This window comes from Carya illinoinensis, chromosome 5 (assembly GCF_018687715.1).
Source record: "Carya illinoinensis cultivar Pawnee chromosome 5, C.illinoinensisPawnee_v1, whole genome shotgun sequence".
Classification (NCBI taxonomy): domain Eukaryota; kingdom Viridiplantae; phylum Streptophyta; class Magnoliopsida; order Fagales; family Juglandaceae; genus Carya; species Carya illinoinensis.
The window spans coordinates 7,841,436-7,860,492 of NC_056756.1; the positions used below are offsets into that span (position 1 = coordinate 7,841,436).

The window sequence follows — 19,057 nt, forward strand, 5'->3', positions numbered from 1 at the left end:
ATGGACTTCTGCAAATGGTTGCAAGGTGTGAAGTTGCCAGATGGTTATGCTTCAAATATCAGTAGATGCGTAAGTCATGATGACTGGAAAATTGGTGGATTGAAAAGTCATGACTGTCACGTATTTTTACAGAAGTTATTACCGGTGGGAATTCGTGGGAAGCTAACATCTCCTGTACGTGTTGCCATAACTGAACTGTGTATGTTTTTTAAGGATTTGTGTGCTCGGGTAGTGAAGCGAGATATGCTGCAGAAACTGGAAGAAGACATTGCTACTATACTATGTAAATTTGAGCAAATCTTTCCACCGTCATTTTTTGATGTCATGGTCCATTTAGCAATACATTTACCTCGGGAGATCATGTTGGGTGGACCAGTACAGTTCCGTTGGATGTATCCAGTTGAAAGATATTTAGGTCGACTGAAGCGCACTGTTGGGAATAAAGCCAGAGCTGAGGGTTCAATAGCAGAGGCCTATATACACGATGAATGGTTAACATTTTGCTCTTTATATCTTCGTGGTGTTGAGACAAGATTTATTCGTCAAGAACGAAATGCTGATCTTGCTGCTCCGCCTTCTCGTGAGCTATCAGTGTTTTCTCAGAATGTACGACCTTTGGGTGCACAAACGGGTTACGATTTACTTGATACAGAGTTGGGTAAAGTTCGGTGGTACGTACTAAATAATTGTCAGGAGATTGATCACTATCTCAGGTATGTCGTTGTACAAGGTTTAAATAATTCTAAAGATTATATACAACTTTAACTATTGTTATGTAAAATAATATGATAATATATACTATACAGTGAGCACATGGACAAACTTAAGATGGAAGGCGTCGAGGATATAGTGGCAAGACACGAGTCAGAATTTTCTAGATGGTTTGAACAACGTGTATGAACTAAACTCTATACTATATGTTACATGATGAAAGTTTTAACTCTAGCTAATATTTAATAAATGACATTATTTAAATTGTTAGATATTGGAACAACGTGCTCGTGATCCCAAATCAGTCTCTTTTGAATTGTATGCATTGGCCCGTGGTCCATCAAACAGAGCACTTCAATACACTGCATGCACAGTTCAAGGTTATAGATTCCATACTCTGGACCGTGAACGTAATAGAAAAACTCAAAACTGTGGTGTCTTGGTCGAGGGGAGTCATGGAACAGATGATATTGATTATTATGGTGTCATTCGTGATATTATCGGATTGAAATATCTGGGTGGGTCTATAACATATGTCTTCAAATGTGATTGGTGGGATCTAGGCGGTGGTCGGGATTCGATATATAGGGATAATCATTTTATGAGTGTCAATACTGCATCTAAATGGTACGAAGATGATCCATTCGTACTGGCTTGTCAAGCTACTCAAATCTATTACTTGATTGATCCAATGAAAAGTGCTGATGAAGATAGTGGAGAGATAACTTGGCGAGTTGTACAAAAATTTATCCCTCGAAATATATATGAAGTAGGAACGAGTGCAGATTACGATAATAGTGGAGATGAAGATGACACTCTAAATGTAGAGGCCTACCAGGAAGATGGAGGAGGGGGTATTAACTTATTTGTTGACCTCGGTGCACTCGAGTTGCTCCCCTTATGTAGAGATGACGTCCCACTCATCCATCTCGACCCGTCTTCATTAAATTATCACTCAATTGAAGAAAGTGAGAAAAGTACAGAAGAAGAGTCAGAAGAAGAAGACGAACAAGAATCCGGGGGGGAAGTGGATAAGGATGACGAACAAGAGCTTGATGATGATGACGAAGATGTTATACAGAGACATTCTGAAACAAACATGGAAAATACATCCGAAGATGAAGACTAAAAGTACTAAAAAGTTTATTCATATACAGCCATTATAGAATTTTATAATAAATATAAATTTATTCTAATAATATTTTTTTGTTATATATAATCATTTTCAAGTATGCCGCCAAAAAGACAAAGGAGAAATGTGCCTCCTCCACCGAGTCCAAGTCCTGAACCCATTGAGGACTCCCCACCTGAGGAGTCTGTTCCCGAAGATGAAGTTAACATTACAGAGAACGATGCACAGTCGACACCTACCGGTAAGGAATGTTTACGTTAATACTATATATACTTGAAGATGTTTGTTTCAATAAATAATATATATAACCTTCAAAATTATACTATCATCTATTAGTTGATGAACAATTGGCTCGTCGCGGTCGTGGCTATACACGCGGCATCTCACTTGAGAAAAATCGAAGGCATGGTAAATTGAAAATCGCAATTCCTGATAATTCCACTGGAGGAGTGAATGATAGTGCAGCAGCGCTTTCCTCCTATATTGGCACAGTAATTCGAGCTTACGCTCCATTTTATGTGCGCTCCTGGAGAGATGTGCCGAATGAGATTAAGGAACACATTTGGAGTCGTGTGCTGGTGAGTTTACTTATTATATCATTTTTTTCACCTACATTAGTTTATTATATTTTTAACGTTCCTAATTTATAATTAGGATGAATTTGACCTCGACTTTGGTCGTAGCGAGGATTTGAGAACTGTGAATGAGTTAATGGCTACACTATTCCGACGTCACAAGGGACGATATCACGACCATTTCAAGAAATTTGAGACGTTTGAAGAGGCTGCACAGTCCCCTTTCCAGCAGATGAAATTAGATGACTGGATAAAGTGTTATGATCTTTTTGCCTCTCCAGAATATCAGGTATTCTAGAATTATTTTCTATAATTATTTACATTTATATTTGTTGTTTATATTATATGTATGTACATATATTACAATTAACGGTGAGAATTATTTTTGTAGCACTTAAGTTCTACAAATGCAAATAATAGATCTGCTCTGACTATTCACCATCGTGCTGGTTCAAGATCATTCCATCGTCTTGCTGAAAAAATGGTAATTAATAAACGTAATAATTCATATTTTTTCTTATTATTCTTTTATATAAGTACTAATATTGTCTTTTTCAAATTGCTAATGTCATTTTCTTAGAAACGTGATGATCCTGAAAACTTTTCCCTCATTCATGTCTATGCTGCTGCTCACACTAATGAGCATAGTGAGTGGATGGATCCTGCAGCTGCAATTAATTATGTAAGCGGTGTTCCTTTTGTTGAATAAATTATGTAACATGTGATTAAATTATTTTTTATTTGTATTTCTTTTAATATGTTACTTATTGTGTGTTTTGATCTCTCAAACTGCAGGGAAAAATGATGGAGATGCAGTCAGCTTCTGGGGATTCCTCTCCTAGTGACTTGGACATTTTTTCACAGGTGCTTGGGCCCAACTCTAGTATGGCAAGAGGTTTGGGACGATCTTTCAAGCATTCCGGTTCATCTTCCTCAACCTCATCGACATCACAAATTAATAATCTTACCAAAGATTTAGAAGCTGCACGACGCGAGAATGAGTATATGAGGTCTAGACAGCAAGAGTTGGAGTCCCTCTTAGAGCGACAGTCTCATTTAGAGACGCGTTTGCAGGACCAACAAAGAGAACATGAGGAAAGAATCCGTAGTGAGGTCCAAGAGCAAGTGCAGCGGGAGATGATGCTGCAAATGGAGCGTGTTATGTCATTGCAACAGAATCGTGCTGGGCGCGGAAAGAAAAAGAAATGAATCTTATTTCTGTATTACGTTTTTTACATCTAATTTGAAAACAGTTTCAAACAATATTGGTTGTGAAATATGTACTGTAATGTGAAACAATTGGTTTGTTTATTAAGTGGATGAGTTTAGCATTTCTGATATGTACGTTCGAATGTAAAAAAAATACGTTTCAACAGTATTAAACGTTCGAAAATACGTTCGAACGTAACCTTACAAAATAGTAACAAAACGTTCGAACGTTTAACCCAATTTAAAAAAGCGTTCGAATGTCAAAAAAGTTTAACGTTACAAACATCCGAACGTACACTTTACGTTCGAACTCTACTCACTTAACATTCGAATTAACGTCCGAACGTCATGATACAAACGTTCGGACATTATTTCATTTTCGTTGGATTCGAGATTCGAACGTAACGTTCGCACGTATAAACGTTCGAACGTTTACATTATACGTCCGAACTATAATCAACTAACGTTAGCTTTTCTCGTTCGGATGTCAGCTCCTCCTTTTTACGTTCGAACGTATAATTTTAAGTTCGAACGTTATATTCTGTGACGGATTCTAACCGTCACAGAAAATCATACGTTCGAACGTTATTTCAAACGGCACATCTCCAACCGTCGCTAAAAATATTTTTAGTGATGCTTGTACAGTAAACTGTCACCAAATGTAATCCGTGACGCACATTACGTGACAGTTGTTGTGACGGTCAGAAACCGTCACTAAATATATTTCGTGACGTTTTTTGCATTTCTTGTGACAGTTTCATCTGTCACTAAAACCTATTTTTGTTGTAGTGACTGTCAAATCACTTTAATTTGAAATTATGTTTTGTTTGTGGCTATGATTTTAAAACTCTTTTATCAATTTAATCCTATATCCTAAAATCATCGCTTTATCCTTATCTTTTGCATCGACATTAATCGGAGAATCGTGATGGATTTTCATATTGGCTCGAACTGTTCTCTTTTGGAAGCTAATGTAGCTTGGGCCCAAATAAGTATATGGAAAACTATATATAATGTACAGAGTTGAATCACAATTAATTAATTAGTTTTTGTAAAATTCTTCTTAATTGGAAAGTTCGATATTGGTTCAAATGTTTAATTTGTTCCTTTCCCTAACTCGTCTTTTTCTTTTCTTGTTTTTGTTAATAACTATCTTTCATATTCCCTAGCTCCTAGCTAGCTCGGTATTTCGATAAAGATATTCTAATTTAGATGCAGGAATTCCCTCCATGGGAATCATGAGATAGTAATATATATGGTGATCAAACTAATACAATATCTTAGGGGCACATCAAAAAGTACTTAAATGGGCTCACCATAGATGAGGTAAGTGTACTGATTATTACCTCACAATAGTCTTACAGTTGTTCCATAGCCAATAAATATGCTATCGAATATCTATCACAACATCTTATCAAAAAATTTCCCAAATGTTACTATGTTTCATATACTTATAATCCAAAGTTAAACCATGCAAAAATTAATGCCCTGTGTCTGGAGGCTTATGCTAACAAACCAGTGCAGTGTTATAACCTTTGTAGATACAAATTTCCATATCCTTTAGATCAAGTGTTAACAGTAGGGAAAGCCAATTTTAATATAAAAGAACATTTCATCAAAGCATAAAGTGAAATTTATAAGAAAAAAAGAAGAATAGATAAACATACTGAGTGATGAGAATCTTCGTTCAATTGTTGAAGGATCTATCTCATTGAAGTACGACAAAGCAGCCGTGCCCAAATAAGCAAGATGAATTCCACAATCAAACTGCCATCCATGAGAAGTGGCAAAAATGATATAAAATAAGACAACACATGGAAGAAAAAAAAAACATAGTCCAAATAACCTTCTAAAAATGTGCCTTTGTTGGATAACTTTAACCCCTCTCACTTTTCAAGTGATCATCTTTAAAGTAGTTTGAGATATTAGAGACGTATGCAAATCACTCTATACCCCATATATAATATATAATTAAAGTGATAATGAGTGAAAAGAAAAAAAAAATCAGAATGAAACGTCTTAAATAATTATAAACTAATGCCTAATTAATTCTTAGGGTTTCAAAAATTTTAACGAATTTCCACTAAAAAGGTTTTATATAAGACCACAAAATATCTTTAATAATATAGCTTCATATATATGATCTATTTATTCATGCCAACTTCCTATACTAAATTCTCTGAAGATAAGGATAATGAGCATCTTGTAATTTTGATGAGTTTGCAACTAAGTTGGTGGAAAGCTAGAAATCCAATGAGCATCTTAGGAATGCAACAAACTGCTTGTGTCCATCCTAATCTAATACAAGCAGTACAACATTAGTAATATATATGTATATATACACACAAAAAACCTCAATGCATGGTGCAATGAAACATATTGAGCAAGACACTATACCAACATAGTCCATATATATATATATAAAAGAAAAAAAAAAAAGCAGAGCTTTATACCTACAACTATTAGCCATTAACTAAATCTTAAAACTGAAAACAGAGCTTAATACAAAAAAATATGAGCAAAACATGAGGCTAATCATTTCTAACAAGATGAAAAAAACATGAGGCAAAAATCGGAAGCAAAAAAATGACCAAAAAGATGAGCAAAACAAAACTTAATTATAATCACATAACAAATCATTTCTAAAGTCCAAGAGTCATCACAATTACAATCGGTGATGTCAGTCTACCATTTCAAAAGCATATTTACAGGGTAGTATTTATGTATATAAGGAAAACACAAGGAAGAAGGGAAAAATTGAAAGTTTATCAAGCATTCCCGTGGTCAATAGAAACTTGTGGTTCTCATTTGCATTTTCACAAACACTTCAGTTGCATTATCTATTTTCACAGCTATATCCATCATTCCATTTCCATTCCCTTAGTACAATACAGTGACTCATGGCAAGGATCGTAACAAACTCCCACCAAATAAACAATTAAAAAAATTAAACATACACTCATTAAAAAAAACCACAAAAAATTCTTTGTCATGTTTAACAAAGACAAAGAATGGCCAGACTACATTAAACTAAAAAAGAAAAAAATTATTAAAGTTGCAGTTTAGAAGAGTTCATGGTATCGGTTGGCTAAACAAACTTTCCTAATATAGATTAGTGAATAAGAATATTGATCACGAGCTGTGTTTTCTTTTTTTCTTTCTTGTTTTGGTTTCCCATATTCAATAGATGCATTCACCCTAGTTTTAGCATTACTAAAAACCCGTGTCGTATACATAGAGCGGTAATCTTTAAATTTGCTTCACCATGATATATCCAGTTCCTTCCTTGCTTCAAAATATGGCATTTGTGATGATCCGCTTTTACGTGTATTTTCACTGAATGGTTGTTTTTAATTTAATTAATATATTGGTTTATTTATTTTAAATTAATTTATTTTAAATTGGGTTTAATTTATTTGATGTCGTATTTAATTTATTTTAGTCGTTTTACGGTTTTTAATATCATTTTCGGCAGATCGGTTTTTAGTTTCCAAAGTAAGGATTTGACCTCATTTCTTTTCTTTCCTCTTTTTCTTTTTCCTTTTTTCCTTTTCTTTTTCTTCTTTTCTTTCTTTTTCTTCTTCTTTTTCTTCCCATTTTCTCTCTCCTCGCGCAGCCCCCTTCTCCTACCCCTTCCTGTTGCCGCCTGTTTACCAGCATCATACGCCGCCATCCGGCCACCGTGTACTACACCACCCCCACCGTTCTCTTCCCCTCCCATCATAGATCATCCCCACCAATTTTTAGAGCCATCAGACCAGCCGTTAGCCGCCACGCACGGCTGGAAGTCACTGCACCAGCTCTGTTTTTCTCCCCTGTCGCTGGTTGCTTTCGCAGCCCAGAACCGCCGCTCGCCAGCTGCATGGCCTACACCACCCACCCAGTTTTCTTCCCCTCTCACAGGTGAACATCCCCACCAAGTTTCACCTCCATCCGAGCCACCGTTAGCCACCACGAGCTCCTCCAAGCCACACGATTTTTCACCGATTCCGGCGCCGTCGCACCACCTCCGGCCACCATCTCATCACAGCTTCTTCCCCTACCTCTTGCCAACCTAAACCACACATTTCCGGCCTCGATCCGTTGCCGGAACAACTCCCACAAGCTCAACTCCGTTCAGCCCATTTTTGGCCTTCGACTGCCATTTCCACCACCACCCACGGCCAAAACTCGTTTCCTTTAGCTTCATAAACATCTCAAGACCATTCCCTATCAATTTCGTGCCTTGTTTTGTCCCTGTTCGAAAGTGGGTAATTTATTACCCACGACCACAGTGTAAATTACACTGTTACGTTGTTTTTTTTCCACCGTTTGCAACGCCGCGAGCTTTCAAAAAATACCGTATAGCGCTGTAAGTATTTTTCAAACTCTATTTTTAGATTTAAATGTATTTTACTCTTGCAATAAATATTTACTGTTGGTTGGTTGATTCCGGACTGAGTCCGAGAAGTTCGGGGGTCGGATGGTTTGAGGATGGAGTCGTTTGGATTCTTGATTTATGGTTGGTTGGTTGTTTTGCACACTGATATTGCATTTACATGGTGCATGCATGTATATTTTATTTATTTGAGAAAAATCCAGTTTTATCGGTGTAAATGAGTTTCGGGTGCGTGTGTCTCACGAGCCCAAGCCGGGATGGGTTATTATCTCGGTGGAGCTCCTCTGGTCACTCGGGAGTGGATAATACTGAGTGACATCCCCTGAGTTGTCGCAGGGTGACGACCGGATCGCATGATACGGTAACGCTGTCGTGTCGACTCTGTGGTCCCTAGAGTGGCGGGGACTAGAGGATGGCCTGGCTAGGTATGCGCTGGGCACGAGTTTGGGCATCGCTCGTTTAGGTGTTACACGCGTAGTCGTTACCTGCGGTGTGCAGATGATCCCTAAGGGAGATCATGGTGCATGCATAATTGGATCGTTTTTATGGTTTTCGGATACGGGCAATTTTCTGGGAAAATGGCCAGGATGTGTTGAGGCTTTTGATCCATTTTCTGGGAAAATGGTGGTTTGGGCCATTATCTGGGATAATGGCGAGGCTTGGTTTTAAGCGTTATGTTTGTAGGCCAAATGGATTTTTGGCGTGCGTGGAAAAAATGGTTTTACGGGACATGTGCATTGGTTTTTCTTTCATGTATATTGTTTGAGTTTTATATATTTTTATCAAGTGGTGTTTGGATTTTACTTACCTGCGGCACCATTTTTGGTTTCGTAGTTTTTGTGCAGAGTTCGAAGAAGAGGAGGAGGCTGAGCCCAAGGATGCGGCTCTGCCGAAGTGCTGAGTTAAAGTCTATGCTTTGTAGTTAGTTTTTAAAACAATATTTGTGTTTTGTAATATTTTATTATGTATGTTTTAAACAGTTTTGTATTAAACTAAAGAAAATTCTGGTACTTAGTTATTTGACTTTCGTTATCCGTTGTGTTTTCTTTTACACATTTGTTGCTTTTACACACACCTAATACTTGTCGATAGGGTGGTGACCAGTGTTTTCATCATCCGAACGTCTCGATTTTCCCGTATCCATGCGTGGGGATTTGGGGGTGTCACAAGTGGTATCAGAGCGGTTTGGCTTTGGGTAAAACCACATGTCCCGTAGGAAGTACCAGAATATTTTTAAAGTTGTGTTTTAAAATTTATGTTAAGTAAAGTTGCTATTTGATTTGTTTTATTTATTTGAGCTTGTTTGCTTGCTTTTATTTATTTAGTTATGTTATTGCATGCTGATTTCTTTCGTTTCTGGCTATGTGGTGTTGGTTTTGGTTTTTGGTTTTATGTTGTTGGTTTTATTCATTTTTCTTAAAGGGGGTCAAAGGTTGTATTGTGGGAGGAAGGCAGAATAATCGATGATACTATTATTAGGCAGGAACATTTAGTGTAGTAGGTTTGAATTTTTAGCGATGTGGTTTGCTTGTATGATATTGAGGTTTGAAGGGAATGTTATGGTTTAGGAAATCTTTGCAAGGTGGGAACTCACGTAGCAATGAGGAGAGGAATTAGCTTTAAGTTGCTTAAGATGATTGAGGTCAAGGTTTTGTAGAATTTATGTAACGGGGCTATAGTATAGGAGAGTGTAGGTTCAACGAACTTTAAGGTTATGTTTAAGGGAATTTTGTTTAAGGTTTGGGGTCTATTGCCGCTATGACCTGGCAGCGCTTTAAGAAAGAATTTAATGATCGCTTCTTTCCCGCTTCCGTGAGGCGGCAAGAAGCAAGAGAGTTCTCAAGCTTAGTCTAAGGGAGCATGACTGTGGAACAGTATGCCCGAAAAATTTATAGAGCTTAGGCAATTTGCTCCCCACCTCATCGCCACAGAGGAGATGCAGGTTGAGCGTTTTCAGGAAGGTTTGCGACCAGATATATACAAAATGGTAGTTTGTCACCGGATTACAACTTTTTAGGAATTAGTTGTTTTGGGCACTCTAGCAGAGCGTGAGGTTGGTTTGAGTGTGGACGCCCCTCTAGGTCAGAAGAGGCTAAACGTTGATGGTGAAGGAAGCAGTTCTGGATCGCCACAAAAGTTTATGCAGAGGACAGGAATCCGATCGTTGGCAGCCCCCAGTGTGCATATGGGAGGCCAAGTTCCAGTTTGTGACAAATGTAATAGAGCTCATGAGGGTGAGTGTCGTCTGGGTAGTAATCAATGTTTTGAATTCGGTCAGACGGGGCATTTTGCTCGTGAGTGCCCTAGTCGAGTTCAAGAAAGCCGTGGAGCTCGTCGTAGTGGTAGAACTAACTAGATCATTTAGGTCGGGCTTGAATGTAAGCAATGACTCTTGGTACCGTCGGAGGCGAGGTTGCAGAGACTTAGAATGCTGGAGTCATGGCAGGTATGGGTCTAATCTAATCTTTCGTGATGAATGCCTGGTGTGGTTTGTTTTTTTTACATTATCGAGGCTTGGAGAGAATGGCATGATATGGGTGATCTTTTAGGGAAGTAGAATAATTTAGTTCTTTAGTTCCGTGGAGTTTATGAAATGGTCTATAACATAGTAGATTGTAAGTTCAACAAATTCAAAGGATAGATTTTATGAAGTTTCATTAAAGTTTTAAAGTTTGGGGCCTTATAGATTTTAGGAAAATAAGTTTATGGTAATTAAGGTGTTAGGTTTGACAAGCTTTGGGGGGGAATAATTAAATTCCGAGTTTTAGATTTTGTGATTCGGATGAATAATTTGGTGGCAATTGGGGCTTTAGATTTTACAAGCTTTTAAGGTGAATGTTTTGGATTAAAGCCACCAATCTTGAGGATTTCATAAAATGATTTATTATCTATTAATGTTTTAGAATTTGAAAGATTCGGGAGTCAATTTTTTCTTTATAGGATGTAAGTTCCTTGATCTTAGAAGTTCTGGAAGATGATTCTTATTTGATTTAAGGTTTTAGAATTGCAGAGTTGAAGGACTGATTTATTATAGAATTGAGTTCTTAGTTTTACAGACTTAGTACTGTAGCTTAATCTACTCTAGTGAGTGATTAGTTTGTAATCATTAAAATGGAGTTGATTAGAGTTGAGTTACTGATATGAAAATTTTTCTAGAGTAGATTTCTTTGAGGATTGGCGATAATGATCTATTTCATGTATTTCTTTGAGGATTGAAGATATCGAACTAGTTTAGAAAATAATTATTGTTAACTCGAGGTTGTAGTGGCAGATTTTAGAAAATGATTCTATCGATTCGAAAGATATAGGTCCATCAGGGTGTTGGAAATAGTAGATTTTGTGTTGGTATTGAATACGATTGAATTTGAGGCTATATGATCCATAGACTTTTGGGAATGGATTCTTAGCAGGTCTAAGGTCATTCTCGGTACCAAACTTTAAGCAATGGCTAGTTGCTGATTTAAGGATATAAGTTGAGTAGATTCAGGAATGATTCTTGTTGAGTCGAGGATATAAGCCCAGGTGGTGGAAATGTGATAATGGGTCACTCGTACGTTTGAATGATTTGTGGTGTTGGCTAAGAGTACATGAGATCAATGAGTAGTAATGGTAAGTGCGTATGGATTCCGGGGAGTGCTGGTCCTAGTCTCATCTATTTTTGGCTTGGTAAGAGTTGAAGAGGAATCTGTGTGGTAATATTAAATTCAAGAGATTTTGGCTTTGAGTTGTTTGGTAAGTTGAACGGAATGTTTAGTCGAAGTGGGTTACCCATTGGGATGATGGTTTGAAACGACTGTTGTGTTTATCTTGAGAATTAATTGCAACTTGAAGTCATAGGAATTTAAATTGGTGAGGCTATACTTTTCTTTGGAGATCAAGTATCTAGTTGGGAGAATTGGGGATATGGTTATTTAACTTGAAAGGAGATCGTTAGGTAACCATGTGTGGTGTATCAAGTAATAAATCTTGGAAGTTGAAACGTATGCATCAAAGGTGGGTAGCATGATCATATGTATGAAGTAATAAAGCAGTAGGATCCTTGAATGTTGTTTAATAGTTTTTGATGGATTAAAGATTTAAACAGTATGGCCTGTCTTGAGATGTTTTTTGTGAAGTGCTATTGAAAGAATTAGTTGTGCTAAAACTAAAGTTTTTGAGAGTACAAGTAGGTGGGTGAGTTACCAAGAGCGTTTTGATTATGTCTAAGTGAAGTAAATGGTAGTTTATAGTGAGTTAGTTATTGCAAGATTAGATGTTATTCAAAATATAGGAAATGAGCTTGAAGTGTGGGATATCGGATAGAGGTTATAGGCGCTCTTATTGGTTGGCTGGGAAGGACTTGGGCCTTTTAGAGATGTTCCTTATCTTTAGAAGAGACGGGTGTATTTTGGGATGAGGTTATGTGTTTTCAAATTGGGGCCTGGAGGTTGATTAGTACTGGTTTCTATCATCAATCAATGTATGTATTTTTGCGGAATGTTGGTTTTTGTTTAAGACAACGATGGCCAACTGAGGAATGAATGGAGATTTGTGGGTTTTGGAGGTATATGATTTTCTATGGAAATGTGGTAAAAGTTTTCTTGTGATTAGGTGTAGATTGAGCTTGTTCTTCATGATATTAATTTTTGAGGATATAGCCTTTATGTATTTTGGTGAGTTATCAGAGTGCCCGCGAAAGCATGATTTTTAGAGATTCTTAGAAATTCCAATTTTGTGTTGATTTTGAGGAATTAGTAGTGATTCGAAATTTTAATGGGAGATTAATCATTTGGTCTTGCAATTTAGTTTAAGGATGGTTAATTTTGGAAGTGGCTATTAGGTTACTAAAGTTAGAATGGGATGAAAGTTTGGAAGGTAAAACAGAGACATCGTGGATATTAGTAATTTATGGTGTGACGATAATAACCATTGGATTTTGTTGGGAGTTGTCGATGATATGTATCTCTCAATTATGTTCAGAGTTGTATCCTATTTTTTTTTTTTTTTTTTTTTTGCGCTGGTGTTTGATCTTGCAAATTTCGAGGACGAAATTTGTTTTTAAGGGGGGAGGATGTGATGACCCGCTTTTACGTGTATTTTCATTAAATGGTTCTTTTTAATTTAATTAATATATTGGTTTATTTATTTTAAATTAATGTATTTTAAATTGGTTTTAATTTATTTGATGTCGTATTTAATTTATTTTAGTCGTTTTACGATTTTTAATATCATTTTCGGCGGATCGGTTTTTGGTTTCCGGAGTGAGGATTGGATCTCATTTCTTTTCTTTTGTCTTTTTATTTTTCCCTTTTTCCTTTTCTTTTTCTTCTTTTCTTTCTTTTCTTTCTTTTTCTTCTTCTTTTTCTTCCCGTTTTCTCTCTCCCCGCGCAGCCCCCTTCCCGTCGGCGCCTGTTTACCAGCACCGTATACCGCCGTCCGGCCACCGTGTAGTGCACCACCCCCACCGTTCTCTTCCCCTCCCACCAGAGATCATCCCCACCAATTTTCAGAGTCATTAGACCAGCCGTTAGCCGCCAAGCACGGCTGGAAGTCACTGCACCAACCCTGTTTTTCTCCCCTGTCGCCGGTTGCTTTTGCAGCCCAGAACCGCCGCTCGCTGGCAGCGTGGCCTACACCACCTACCTAGTTTTCTTCCTCTCTCACCGGTGAACATCCCCATCAAGTTTCACCTCCATCCGAGCCACTGTTAGCCACCACGAGCTCCTCTAAGCCACAAGGTTTTTCACCGATTCTGGTGCTGTCGTAGCACCTCCGGTCACCATCTCTTCACAGCTTCTTCCCCTACCTCTTGCCGACCTAAACCACCCATTTTCGGCCTCAATCCGTTGCCGGAGCAGCTCCCACGAGTTCAACTCCGTTCAGCCCCTTTTTGGCCTTCAACCGCCATTTCCACCACCACCCACGGCCAAAACTCGTTTCCTTTAGCTTCATAAACATCTCAAGATCATTCCCTATCAATTTCGTGCCTTGGTTTGTCCCCGTTTGAAAGTGGGTAATTTATTACCCACGACCATAGTGTAAATTACACTGTTACGTTGCTTTTCTTCCGCCATTTGCAACGCCTCAAGCTTTCAAAAAATACCATATAGTGCTATAAGTATTTTCCAAACTCTACTTTTAGATTTAAATGTATTTTGCTCTTACAATAAATATTTACTGTTGGTTGGTTGATTCCGGACTGAGTCCGAGGAGTTCGGGGGTCGGATGGTTTGAGGACGGATTCGTTTGGATTGTTGATTTATGGTTGGTTGGTTGTTTTGGGCACTGATATTGCATTTACATGGTGCATGCATGTGTATTTTGTTTATTTGAGAAAAATCCAGTTTTATTGCCGTAAATGAGTTTCGAGTGCGTGTGTCTCACGAGCCCAAGCCGGGATGAGTTATTATCTCGGTGGAGCTCCTCTGGTCACTCGGGAGTGGATAATACTGAGTGACATCTCCTGAGTTGTCGCAGGGCGACGACCGAATTGCACGATACGGTAACACTGTCGTGTCGACTCCGTGGTCCCTAGAGTGGCGAGGACTAAAGGATGGCCTGGCCAGGTACGCGCTGGGCACAAGTCTGGGTATCGTTCGTTTAGGTGTCACACGCGTAGTCGTTACCTGTGGTGTGGCATAGAGCCAGAGTGTGTGGATGATCCCTAGGGGAGATCATGGTGCATGCATAATTGGATCGTTTTTATGGTTTTCGGATACGGGCCATTTTCTGGGAAAATGGCGAGGATGTGTTGAGGCTTTTGATCCGTTTTCTGGGAAAATGGTGGTTTGGGCCATTATCTGGGATAATGGAGAGGCTTGGTTTTAAGCGTTATGTTTTTGGGCCAAATGGGTTTTTGGCGTGCGTGGAAAAATTGGTTTTACGGGACATATGCATTGGTTTTTCTTTCATGCATATTGTTTGAGTTTTATATGTTTTTATCTAGTGGTGTTTGGATTTTACTTACCTGCGGCACCATTTTTGGTTCCGTAGTTTTGGTGCAAAGTTCGAGGAAGAGGAGGAGGCTGAGCCCGAGGATGCGGCTCTGCTGGAGTGCTGAGTTAAAGTCTATGCTTTGTAGTTAGTTTTTAAAACAATATTTATGTTTTGTAATATTTTATTATGTATGTTTTAAACAGCTTTGTATTAAACTAAGGAAAATTCTAGTACTTAGTTATTTGACTTTCGTTATTCGCTGCATTTTCTTTTACACATTTGTTGCTTTTACACACACCTGACACTCGTCGATAGGGTGGTGACCCGTGTTGTTATCATCCAGACGTCTCGATTTTCCCGTATCCGTGCGTGGGGATTTGGGGGCGTCACAGCATTTAATTATATAACTCATTGTAAACTCAACAAAGTCCCCCAAGATTAATTGGTCAGATGCTGAATATTTCTTTCCAATTTTCTCAAGGCATTCAGTCATTTCAAATGGAACAAGATCTTTTTCTTGTTTTCCGCACTCTGGATTTGAAAGAAGTTTCTCAAGTCGGAAGTTGCGACTCTGTTGGGCTATTGCTAGGGAAAAAATCAGCAATTTCTCATTTATGAATACATACCAAATGGAAGAATTTCTAGTCACTTGTATGGTAACTCCCTGTCTAGTCTACATATTATTGAACACCACAAAATCATTGAACAAGTTGAAGAAGAATCTAGATCTTTTATTAGTTAGTCCAATATAATTATTGTATTTTTTTTAATTTACATTATATGGCTACAGTTACACGATACATACACAAACACATTGGCAATTTATGGGGAAATTGAAAGAGAAAACCATCCCTGTTTCAACGACAATATATCTACTTTAGCCAAACAACTTGAGTAAAATGTTTAAAATAAATACTAATTTCTACTTGACCTAAACGGTTTCACTAAGAAGAAAAAAAAAAAACAGAGTATCTTACCAATGTTAATCGCTACAACAAAGTGGAGGAGAGGACGACAAGGAGGCGAGTTGGAAAACCGTTTGCAATCAGAAAAGAAAAGGATCTTACTTGATGTCGACCAATGGCTTAGGAAATGTCTTCAAGCTTGATTTTTGAAATGGAAAAGGTTGTTACCGTCTACTTCTCACAAGAAATTGGTATTTATCGTGCTAAGAGAAAATGTAGCAAAATATTTTCTGCGGGCGCCAAATCAATGGGGGCATTGTTGTTAGTGGTGGTTTTTGGTGGAAGAGGACAACCATGTAGCAACATTTTTGGGTGGGTTTTGCTTAATGTGCAGGTACGTAGAGTGAAAATGGAGAAGACGTTGGGGAAGAAGTCTGCATTTGGGAGTGTATGGGGTAAAATTGGGGGGGAGGGGGAGGGGGAATTCATATTTTCTGGCATTTTGACGAGCCATCATCTATCATTTAAATGCAATTACAGTGATTGTAAATGTCACAACAAGTTTTTCATTTTTGCAGCGCATTTTTCCATCACATTAGGAGTTACAATTGCTGCAAGGATTTTTCAAAAAAGTTGATTTTCGAAGCTGTAGCAAATTTCAACTTGTTGTAATTACTCCCCTTTGGCGGTGAATTTATTTCCAACATTATAAAAATCACCGTAATAGGCATCAAAAAATAATATTCTAACAATATTTTATTTAACTTTAAAGTTAAATAAAATATTGTTAGAATATTATTTTTTGGGATTTGAAAATTTTGAATTATTTATTATATTTTATATGAAATTTTGAGAAAGTTATATTGATAAGATAAGATGAAACACTTTCATTATCGAAATGGAACTTAGTTTTGCTTTGCCATTGCTAAGATCACCACTAGACTCACTTGTCCAACTAACTTCGCCGCAGCTTTTTGTGAACTAAAGCAATTAAAATATCTACGGAAGTTGTACCTTGGGAATATGACATTGGAAGGCAATATTCCCTTTTGTCTTGAGAGGTTTGAAAGCCTTCAAGTGCTTGATCTATTGCTTAATCGCTTGTAGGGCAAACCTTCATCAATTTTCTCTAATCAAAGCAAGATTATGAAATTTAAGGTCTCTGGTAATCAATTAGAAGGGGTGTTGCCATTTTCCATATTTTCCAACGCTTCTAGTCTTTACTACCTTGATCTTTCAAATAACAAGTTGGAAGTTGAAATAGAGTCTCCCTCCTGGGTGCCCACCTTTCAGCCAGGATATCTGAACTTAGCAAGTTGTGGCCTCAACAAGAAGAATTGTCACGTTTTCCTAACCTTCATATCCACCCAACATTTGTTGTATTTGCTAGACTTGTCTGACAACTCATTAGAAGGAAGTGTACCTTGTCAACTACTTTTCAACATGAGTATCTCAGTTTTGTACTTGAGTGGCAAAAAAATCAATGGTTCTTTCATTGACTGCTTTGCTAATGGAACTTCACCACTTGAGTCGTTGGACATATCTGATAATCATGTCAAAGGCTCTCTTCCAGAAAATATTGGATATCTTCTTCCAAGCTTAATTAGCTTTATCGTGTCCTCAAATGCACTAGAAGGCAACATTCCTTGGTCCTTTGGTTATCTGCCTTTCCATTGTGTAGACCTTTCTCATAACATGCTCTTAGGAACAGTACTGCAGAGTTTGACTAGAACTGGCATGTGACTCATGGTGCTAGATTTATCAAACAACAAATTGCAAGGACAAATGCTCTAAAAGGACACGAGCATGACAATGTTGAGGATCTTATATCTGAGTAGCAATCACTTTAAAGGAGTAATCTCCCCTACCATATTAAACAGTCCAAATTTACTCATCCTAGATGTTCAAGATAATGACTTGTCTGGTGATATTCCAGAGTGGTTGTATGATCATCCTTGCTTGGTAACATTCATTTTAAGTGAAAATCGCTTTTAACACCTACCCTGAAGACTGTGTCAGATGAAAACACTGCAAGTTTTTGACATCTCCCACAATCATCTTTCAGGAGGTATTCCATTCTTCCTTGATAACATTACTTTCTGGAACAAGAGTTCTCCAAGCCCTACTTACTGGAATGACTGTCAAAAAACTTGTTCTACAGTATACCTACCTATTTCAAGATGATTATATTCGGTCGTTCATACCATCGGAAACTCAAATGTCTCTGCTCATAAAAAATAGGTTATATACTTTCAAAGGTAATCCTCTCTTGATGATGACGGAAATTGACCTGTCATCTAACCAGTTGATAGGTAGCGTTCCTTCTGAAATGGGAGAACTGTCACAACTTCGGTTCTTGAACTTTTCAATTAACTCTCTAACAGGTTTCATTCCAATCTCTTTTCAAAACTTGAGAAGCATGGAGAGTTTGGATTTTTCTCACAACAAGTTGAGAGGAAGAATCCCTTCTGAATTGGTTGGACTCACTTCTCTATCTGTATTTAGTGTTGCCTACAACAATATATCAGGTAGATACCCATTTGAGCATCAATTCTCAACTTTCACAAGCCAATGCTATGAGGGTAATCTGGAACTCTGTGGAGACCCCTTGCCAAGAAAATGCTCAACTGCAAACCAATCAGAACCTAAAGAAAAAAAAGGAATTAGAATGATTGATCACCATTTCTTCTTCTACGCATTTGTAACTGTGTCATATGCACTTGGGTTTTGGGCTTTCTTTGGGATCCTAAACATTAAAAAGAACTCGAGGCACAAGTATTTCAAAGATGTGGATGGATATATTGAGTCTTTGTTTGAGTTGCTCTCTAAGTATAGATGATTACCAAATCAATTACGTATACAATATGGGCAATTTTATGAAGAGGAATATTATACATCAGCCTACTGTATACCCCACACCCCACACTAGACATCGATTATCTCTCTTTTTTTCTTTGTTTTTCTTTTCTTTTCTTCTTAAAATTCCTTTTGAGGAATAGAGCACATTTTGAAATTGAAGCCCACGTCGCCCTTCCCTCTCCCCAGCACCTGAGCACCCCACATCGCCCCTTCCTTGCCCAACACCGTGGCACGTCGCTCCTTCCTCTATCTACCACCGCCATGCGTTAGCCCCTCCCTCTTCCCAGCCCCCTGTAGCCCCTCTCTCTACCTAGCCCTCTGTCATCCCTTCCTCTTCGCATTTTTCGTTCTCCCACTAGAAAATGCTCTCTCT

At 38.0% G+C, this 19,057-nt stretch overlaps 2 protein-coding genes across 2 annotated transcripts in view; both read left to right on the forward strand.

The window, feature by feature from the left end:
• Positions 1-17,568, forward strand: part of LOC122310044 (LRR receptor-like serine/threonine-protein kinase GSO2) — a 65,336-nt gene extending 47,768 nt beyond the window's left edge. Inside the window, exons 4-5 of the mRNA XM_043123933.1 lie at positions 16,220-16,273; positions 16,933-17,568. Of these exons, the coding sequence (XP_042979867.1) occupies positions 16,220-16,273; positions 16,933-17,568 (690 nt within the window). The remainder of the gene's footprint in view (positions 1-16,219; positions 16,274-16,932) is intronic.
• Positions 17,569-17,631: 63 nt separating this feature from the next.
• On the forward strand, positions 17,632-18,664 carry LOC122310045 (receptor-like protein 45). Its single transcript, XM_043123934.1, has 2 exons — positions 17,632-17,787; positions 17,891-18,664. Exons 1-2 carry the CDS (start codon positions 17,632-17,634, stop codon positions 18,662-18,664), a joined length of 930 nt encoding a protein of 309 aa, XP_042979868.1.
• Positions 18,665-19,057: the final 393 nt, after the last annotated feature.

Bases quoted from the DNA above. Each gene is read 5' to 3' on its own strand.
- LOC122310045 (XM_043123934.1), top strand. From the start codon at position 17,632: ATGACAATGTTGAGGATCTTATATCTGAGTAGCAATCACTTTAAAGGA. The intron at 17,788-17,890 runs GTAACATTCATT...ATCATCTTTCAG, and splicing joins TGTATGATCATCCTTGCTTG to GAGGTATTCCATTCTTCCTT.